The 9,579-nt window shown below is 31.3% G+C and overlaps 1 protein-coding gene across 1 annotated transcript; it reads right to left on the bottom strand.

Moving 5' to 3' along the window:
- Window positions 1-7,833: 7,833 nt before the first annotated feature.
- Window positions 7,834-8,259, bottom strand: LOC147813974 (uncharacterized). The gene has a single exon (XM_087160183.1). It carries the CDS (start codon window positions 8,257-8,259, stop codon window positions 7,834-7,836), a length of 426 nt encoding a protein of 141 aa, XP_087016309.1.
- Between the last annotated feature and the right edge of the window lie 1,320 nt (window positions 8,260-9,579).

Here is a 9,579-nt window from a genome sequence, read left to right on the forward strand (position 1 = left end):
AAAAAGATTATTTCTCAAATAAAATTGAAAGAAAAATTTAGAAATTTTTTAAAAATTATGTGTGTCTATTCTGCGTATATGTAGCAACTTTTATTATTTTAATCCTTTGTAACGTATTAAAAAAATCTTTAAGAACGCAATACATTTCTAGAAAAAGTATTATTACAAAAAACAAATTTCAAAATTAAGTATTCATTACTAATATTCAAAATATTCAATTTCTAAGGTCTGAAAATAAATAAATTTAATCCATTTCAGAATGAGGTAGCTCATTAAACTAGTGGCGATTATTTCCAAGAATAAAAAAATACTTATTGTTTCTTAAAAAGTATAAATTCATTGAAATATCTTAACTTACGTTATAATCCTTGTATTTTCTTCAAAAGTATTTTTTATGCAGTTTTTCTTCAACAAAGAAAAGAACAATCACCCTAAAAATTTATTAGTAAAAGTGTATGTTTTGAAATAGCATCTTTTTGAATTATTGTTCAGTTTTAATAATTATTTTTATTTGAGCAAAATATTTATGCATGTAAAATTAGAAAATCTTTTGTTTATCATTAGCTTAATCATACATTTTTAAAGAATAATCATTATTTTTCGATAAGAGGGCTAGTTCTATTGTCAGAGCATATTTAAATTGTGAAATAAATTTTTAAAATTAGTCGTAATATTTTAATATGATGGATATTCATTCAAAATGTTAATTCATTCAAACTCAATTAATTTCAAACTCAATTGTATAAGTCAATTTAATTTAATCGTGCATTTTGAATGAATATTCATCGTATTGTAATTGTAAGACTAGTTTTATTTCTAAAGAAAATTTTTTATTTTTAAATTATTTTTATTAATATTGAAAACTGGTTGCATATTTATACATCTATTAAATATTATAAAATTATTTTATTTATTAATAACTGAACAAGTTCTTCGTGCACATTGGAAAAATCTAAATAATCAACAAATCAGCATTGATCAACAGAACGAAAATTATGCACAAAACTGAATACCCCAACACAACTAATTAAGCTGGAACGAGTCCATTTTTATTTATTAAGTCTTATTGCAAAGCCAGTTGTCTTTCTGCTGTTAGATTGACTAAAGGCCTGGTTTCTTAGGACAGGACCAACCTCTAGATTCTTCAGCGCTAACCTCTGATTGGTCCATTTGTGAGTTTGATAGTATACGTCATCGAACGCTCATCTTGAACTACAATTGCCGTCCAACTCAACTACAGTTGGATTACAACGTGATGTTAACCACAGAAGCAATGGCGGACAACATCCAACAGCACATTGAAATCAGCCAAGGTTTTGATTTTGACATTAAACATAGCTTCTTCATTAAACATAGCACTCTTCATTTAGCTCAGCTATAATGTGTTTTTTCTTGGACAAAGTCATTATTTGTTCTCTAAAACACTGGTCGACAATAACAAAATCAATACAAATTCAAAATAAATATTTGTTTACGTTATTAACGCATGCGCAATGAGAGATAATATCTGCGTTGGACCGACTGCTCACGCTGAGCTAACAAAAAAGTATTTTTTTGGCGTCAGATCTACGTCAACTTTCCGCTGACGCCCAGATAAGGCGCTAGTTCTAAGAAACCAGGCCTTGAGCTAACAAACCAGTATTTTGTTGGCGTCAGCGTGACGTTGACGTCCCGCTGACGCCCAGATAAGGCGCTTGTCCTAAGAAACCAGACCTTAAAACACGTTTTTATAAGTTTCTCCTATCAAAATAAAAATAAATTAGATTTACTATCATTTGTCATAATGTAATATATAAGGTCAACCAGAGTCGATAGTCAAAAATTACCATAATTAACAGTTTTTTCTGGTACTTATTCCATTCGTGGAGTCTTGCGAAACTTATTCCCACAGAAACTACAATTATCAATATTAGTGTATTCAGTATATGTCAAAAAACACCAATTGATAAAATAAAATTCATACTTATTAAATAAATTAATTTATCATTGGCAATAATTTTTCCTTCCTATTTGAACCACAGTACAATATTATCAAGTTTAAGGCTTACTATTTTCTATTTCAGTACACGTTAAAATTTATAAGTGAGCATTAGCAATAACTTATCATGCTAAAATTTAGTTACTTTAGTTATAAAAGTATCATGTTTATTTCTTACATATTTGTGCACCTGCTGTGTGAAACAGTGGGGCTGAAGAAAAAAAAACATGGGAGCTATTGTATTTAATATCAGGGCAAACATTTTTGCATTGAGATCTTTTTCAATGAAACCACTTACGTTACGTTAAAAGGAAAACCACGAGCGCGTCTAGTCTTTGATTCCTTATGGAATGAAGCACAGATCCAAAGCGAAGAAGTCTTAATTGTTAGAACTAAGAGGAATTCATCTCCTAACTTAGATTGGTGCAAAATTAGATCAGTTTAAGAGTAAACGTTCGTCGCTGGGAGGAAACGCTATCTTTCTACGCGCTTTACCATCCCAATTCTAGCTGCACTTAATGTTTAGTTTTTTAAATTGTTTCAAAATTGATGAAATTAAATTACGTAATTCCACAGACATTTTGATATATATAGGAAACGTATATTATTCTTACGCAACTACTAGCATTGCATTATATTATGAATAAAAAATAAATAAAATTTGTATACATCCTCAAATTTTTGAAAAAATCGTGATCAAAGGACACTGTTAGAAAATGGGAAGAAAAACTATACTTTTTATTCAAAATGTATTCCTTTCCAAACGCAGAATAACTGTTTTTTTTCCTCTTCTGAATAATGGTAAAGAAATAGAAATCTTTCAAGATCCTCTAGGAAGATCTTTCAAATCATTAAGGGATGCATTCTTAATGTACAGAAAAGTTGCATTTTTATTTACTATTCTCCTTTTTTTTTTCCTTTCAATTTCAGTTGAAATTCGCCAGATTTAAGTATAATGATTGAGAAAGCACAATTCGAGAACTTAGTTTTTTTTATTATTAAACATCAATAATGATAAAAAAGTTTTATTTTTTCAATAATTTCATATCGTTTAAAAATTAGTATCAATCTTTTAAATTATCTTTCAATTTTTTTCTTCATATATTTTGCAGCTTTTTTTAAAACATTAAAACAAATTGTTTTTTAATGTTTTAAAAATGGAACTATGACTGCTAATCAACAAAACATCAAATGAAAATATGAATGCAAAGATCATCTAGAAAAACAGTTCCCACTGCAGAGGAAAAGAAACAAAACACCATTACCTGGAAAGATTTATTGAAAAAGAATCAATAATATTTCAACAAGTTCAAAAGTTCAATTATATTTCAAAAATATAACTTTTTAATAGAAAATTCACTTGTAACAATTTTCATACAAGTAAGATGGGATTTTACAGTTTAGCGGCGTCTCTGAAAAAGTTATTTATCAATAATAATAATTACTTTTCCACAGATTGCTTCTCGACGAAGGATTCACTGCAATTGTAACAATTGCCATACAAGTGAGATGAGATTTTGCTGTCTAGGGACGTTTATGGAAAAAAAGGATTAATCAATAAAAAATAGTCATTTTTCGCTGACTACTTCTCACCAAATGATCCACTAGAATTGTAATAACTGTCATACAAGAAAATACGCACAATTGCCATACAAAAAATAAGATTTCATTAGTCCAGTTCATCGAAGTCTGCCACCTGAAAATAGAGAGAACTTGTCACAGCTGTCTGAAGGTCCGTAAAAAAGTAACAAACAGTTATTTATTTCAAATACAAAGTAGGTGGTCAATGGGGTCAAGTAATAAAAGTCATTGGAATCAATATCGGGATTATTGGGAAACACTTCAGTATTCAAGAAATGTTACTGCCAAATGCATGCTTAATAAATGTTCTAAACTGCTTTAACTATAATTATTAAGAACTATATGATTTAAAATAGGAAATAATATCCCAAATATATAACAAAAAACTTCTAAAAGATTGCAAAGCAATAATGATTGGGATTATCTAAACAAGAGTAATGCTCCCGTTTGGAAAACCCCGATCATCATTATGCAGAATGTGCCTTTTCATTAATTAAACAATGTTCCAATTTGATAAAAAAAATTTAAAAAATGCATTGAATAATCTTTTTTACAAAATAATATTAAAAAATAATTATATTTCTCTCTGCTTCTTAAGATATGTTTTTATTATTTTTAAAAAAATTAAAAATTTGTCATAATTTTCAGTACTTTAACCTATTTGCATTAAAAAAAACTGCCAAGAATTTCCAGATAATAACAAAGTATTTTGTATACAATGAAAACACCGGTCATCAAATTTATTCCTGTAACAGAGATAAGTAGAAATTGCGTAAAAATAGCGTTATGATGTCACAGAGTTATGGGCATTTAAACGTTTGGAAGTAACGTTTTATTTAAAAATTTTAGCGAAAACTTTAAGTGAAAAATCAGAAATCCGTTTAATTATCGTTAAAATTTGTTAGTTTCTTTTTTAACGCTAATTAGACATTATTTAACAAAGTTATGAACGTTATGTCGCTTACAAAGTTTGTATCATTGCCATAAATATTAACATATTTTTAACGTTTAATTTGACTATAATACATTTTGCAACTTAACCATATATATAACAAAATTTTCAAACTCATCTTAAAGTTTTTAAAATTTTATAACTTCCGTTTTAATCCTATGAACATCTTTTTAACATTCATTTTACTAAGAAGTTTAAAATCATTCCGTATTTTTATATTCTATGGTGATTAAAAAAATAATAAGAGACGTATAATTTCTTAGTTTCAAAGTAAATAAGGGTTATTTGTGTATAAAAAAATCTCAAGATTGCCACATCTGGAAGCATTCAATGATGTAATTCATGCTCAAAAATTTTGTACTTAGATATTCTGACACGATATATAAATGAATACATGAAAATGTTTTAAGATATAAGATAAGCGTAAAACTGAAATATCCTATGCCAAAATTTATTACTTCATTTGTTTTTAACTCGTTTAAATCCATGTTTGTGCTTTTTAAATGTTGAGTTTTTAAGCCTACAATGCACATTGAGGATTTAATTATTTTAATTATTTTAACCTCTTGATTAAAGAAGAAATTTGTTTTCTGTTTCAAATCTTTTTATGTATGTAATATCTTTTTTATATTTTTGACTACAATTCCGTAGATTTCGAAAAAAATGTGTGCAATAAATGTTAATGATAGAGTCGTAAAAAATTTTTTTTTGCTTATCATTTTCTTTTTTATTGTATTTTATTTTATATTATTTTATTTGTTTTATTTATTTATTTATTTATACTTATTTTATTTATTTACATTTATTTTATTTATTTTTATTTATTTTTTATTTTATTTACTTGACTTTTTTATTTATTTATTCTTTGTTACAATTAGAATAGGAGTCACTCAGATGAGAAATAGGACGTAGTTGATAGCTTCAAAACTGGAGTAGCAAGTCACTCACCAGAATTATAAATTAGGTCAAGAAAAGCGTATTACGGATTCTGAATAACTTTTTAAGTATTTCAAGCGAATGTAAAGTTGATTTCAGAGGGATGCTAAGAAACTGAGTCTTTCGATTCAGTTCAGTTATTAAGGAAAACCGTGATGTATGAGCAGCACTTTGTCTAACACGAGAAAAACCACTTTGCAAACACTTTTTCATTACAAAAAATTGTACAATTTCATCTTGTTCCGTTATGGACGCATCCTACTTAGATCGACTTCACATTTGCATTAAATACTCTTATATGAGCAAGCTAATCAGTCTGTGGTGCAATCCTATTGCTTTATATTCCTGAATGGTGATACCTTTGCTATACTGCATTCCTAACACAATCACATTTGCCTACGTTTCATATGTGCATCCCTGATATTTTATTATTTTAAACCAAATCTGAGATTACTTTTCAAATGAATGATATTTTTGATGTAAAATGTATGTTCAAGTTTATTAGTGTCCTGAGAAAACTAAAAAGAAAAAAAAGAAAAAACATGGCAGCTAAGATTCTAAAAGATTACTCGAAAACTCATTACTTTACATTTCCAGTTCAAAATTCTCATATTCTCGACCAGAAAGGATTTTTTTAATCTAATTTGGAAAAGTAAGGAGATGATTTTTTTAAACAATCTTTTTAGAAACTTAGTTATAAGTTTTTTTTTAGTTCACATTGAACACTAGTCTGCCTATAGATTATAGTAATTGAAATGCTCATTATGATATTATAGACACTGTGAAGTTAAAATAAAATTTAATTTCTATTTTTTTTATTTTTATGTATTAGTTATCAATCCTAGCTGAAGGATAAAACTAATATAAACAAACTTTTATAAAAAAGCTGATTCTTGTTTATTTCTTATAATTCGGCATTAAATACACGAGTCGACATAAAAGTTTTATTTTCATAATATGAGCAATTAAATTTTATCTTTTCCTTTGACATGCAAATTATATAGTCATACATACTTTGGCATACATAATGGGCATAATGAATCTCATGTTCGACATACATATTAATGTCCTTTAATTTACATATTACACTCTCACAAACTTTGATTAACATTCTCTTAAAACAATGTCTTGGATATTCGCAAACTTTATAAATTATTCATTGTTAAATGTGATTTGAAGAAACTAAAACAGCATAACAGTAATATGTAACCATTTTATTTACTGCTACCTTCCTTTGACGAGGTATGTTCAGGAAATCTTCATACCCTCTCAAAGGAAAGTAATGTGGAAAAGCTCCGAGATCGCTTCTTTCGTTTTCGTGTACGCATTTGGGCAGTAAAAAGTTTTGGCTTGTTTTTAGCCAGTGATAATAAAATGGTCCTCTTTTTTTCAATGACTTTTTTTTAATTTGTTATTGAAGAAATACTTGTGTCGTTTTCCATACAAATACTAATTGTAAGGATTTATGATAAGCCCTTAAATTAAATTATTTCTCTTACCGATATGGTTTTTCTATTTTGTTCGATTTTTTGTGCAAACTTAAATGCACGCGTTTTATTTTTATTGAGTCCGATAGATTTTAAAACGCATCCTTGAAAATAACATTTTACGAATGAAAATAATATTTGTAGAATTGTTTGTTGCATTATTTATGAAAATATATTTAATTAAATACATCAAAATATTAATATGAATTCAAATAAAAAATTAAATAGTACACTATCTGGCCATTAATGACCGGACACCCTTCATTTCGGATACATGAGGTGCTAGTATCAAGTCAATAGGGCGTAGGGCCGCCACGCGCCCGAATCATAGATTTAACCCTTCTAGGAAGGCTATCCACTAGGTGTTGGTACACGGCGGCAGGTATTGTCAGCCATTCCTCCTATAACATGGTGAAGAGTTGAGTGGTGGTTTTGGGGCGTTGTGGTCTGGCCCTCAACCGGAGCTGCAACTCATCCCAGAGATGCTCAACTTGATTGATGTCGGGACTTTGGGATGGACAGTCAAGCTCTTGCACCCCCATTTCATCAAACCAGTTCGTGATGGCATGTGCTTTATGAATGGCAGCGTTATCGTGTTGAAACACAAACGGGCCATTAGCGAACTGTTGCCACAGGGTGGGAAGCGCCGAATTATCCAGGATGTCTCTATACCCTTCTACGTTCAGGGTTCCACGCACTAACACCAAGGGTCCAAGGCCAAACCATGAGAAACAGGACCACACCATAATTCCTCCTCCGCCGAACCTCACAGTGGGGACAATGCACTCCGGTAGGTACCATTCTCCGGGCATTCGCCAGGTCCACACCCGTCCATCAGAGTGCCACAACATGTAGCGGGACTCATCACTCCACATAACGCTTTTCCATTGCTCTACTGTCTACTGGCGACGTGCTCTGCACCACTGAAATCGGTGGAGGGCGTTTGATGGAGAGATGTTTGGCTTATGTGCAGCTGCTCGTCCATGGAATCCTTGTGCAATCAGCTCCCGATGAATGGTACCTGTACTGGCTACATTGCCAGATGCAGCCCGGAAGTTGGTAGCGACAGTGTCCAACGACATTTGTCGGTTTGCCTTCACTACACGTCGAAGAGATCGTCGATCTCTGTCGGACATTATTTTGGGCATGCCGGGTCGGGACTGCGGTTTTAGCACTCCCTCTCGCTCCCATTTCAACACGACGTCACCAACTGTTGACCGTGGTAACTGAAACTTGTCGGAGATGGCACGTATGGAATGACCAAATAAGTGGGCGCCTATGATTATGCCCCTTTCCGCCTCATTCAGCTCTTGCCGTCCACTCATCTTCACTGTTAAAGCTCGTATGGCCGTCGCCTGCTTGCGAATGGTCTTTCCCCTACCACAGATTCCGTATTTATTCCGCCAGGACGAGTCCACCTGCCGCTCAAGGGGTGTCCGGTCATTAATGGCTAGATAGTGTATTTTCTTTTTTTTAACTTATGAGTTAGAGTATTTATTTACGGTTATTTCATAAGTAAACAAATAAATATATCTCAGATACACCTCTCCAATTATTGTCGAATCCACGTACAATGTCACGTACACGTCGAATTCACGTATCAGGCAATGAAATGGCAGATAGTCTTGCCAAGGCAGGTGCAGCTGAGGCCACTGCGCCTCTGTCTCTTACCTCCTCAGAGCTCTTTTCCATTGCTAAAGCCAAAAATAAATCAGCATGGCTCACTCCACCCAGTCACAATTGGTACCAGGGTACCAATTACCAGACCGGGTAGCTGTTTGACAGCTGACAAAGACCGTCAGCCATCACACGTCTCCGCTGTGGACACCTGAAATCACTGAGGTACTCTGAAGGAGAAAAGTGTTTTGCCTTCTGTACCAAGTGCTACTCGGCCCAGGCATCCCCTGAACATCTACTAGACTGCCTCGGTCTTTTAAAACAAGACCTTATAGAAAGACCCTTACTTGTTTTAGACTTTTTGAAGGTGAACAAACTCATGGACTAGTCTAGTTAGGCTATGTCTAGCTAGGCTAGAAATGGGGACTTGAAAGAAGAAGATATATCTAAGATAATAATGCAGATGTTTATTTAATATATGTCTCAGATAATAATGCAGATGTTTATTTAATATATAAGAATTAAACATTCATAGAATATAAATAGATTTTATTTGTCACATTTTTAAAAGTTTAAAGTTACTTCAATTACCGTGTTAATAAAATAAACGAACACCGAACTAATTGCTTTAAAATTTATTGCAGTTATTTTACTGAAATTACTTTCCTTTATGTAAGGTAAATATTTATGACGTTTCATAAAATCCTTCTCTTCCATGCTAATTTGGCTAATGAAAACTTCATGCTAATAGCTTTTTGATTGACCATAATATGTTACTGTTTATCTTTAAGAATTCCTAGTAAATATTTTTACCTTTTCACGTGCTTTAACTTTTTTCCATGAAATATAATTTACCACCTGTCAAATAGGAACGAATATTTAACTACTATTTTTAAGGCAATTTCGAAAGTGCGTAAGATTTGGAAAAAAAGTTATGTCAAATCCTAGAAATTTTTTATACAAGTCTCATGTTCGAAAAATAAAAATAATCTCCCTCATAAAATAGGATATAGATCTACAACTAAGAA

Source organism: Parasteatoda tepidariorum, chromosome 3, assembly GCF_982258835.1.
Source record: "Parasteatoda tepidariorum strain Cologne lab strain chromosome 3, Ptep-v5.0, whole genome shotgun sequence".
In the NCBI taxonomy this organism is placed as follows: Eukaryota; Metazoa; Arthropoda; class Arachnida; order Araneae; family Theridiidae; genus Parasteatoda; species Parasteatoda tepidariorum.

What these genes read in the sequence shown, in the direction of transcription:
- LOC147813974 (XM_087160183.1), bottom strand. Translation starts at nt 8,259, where the DNA reads ATGAGTGGACGGCAAGAGCTGAATGAGGCGGAAAGGGGCATAATCATA.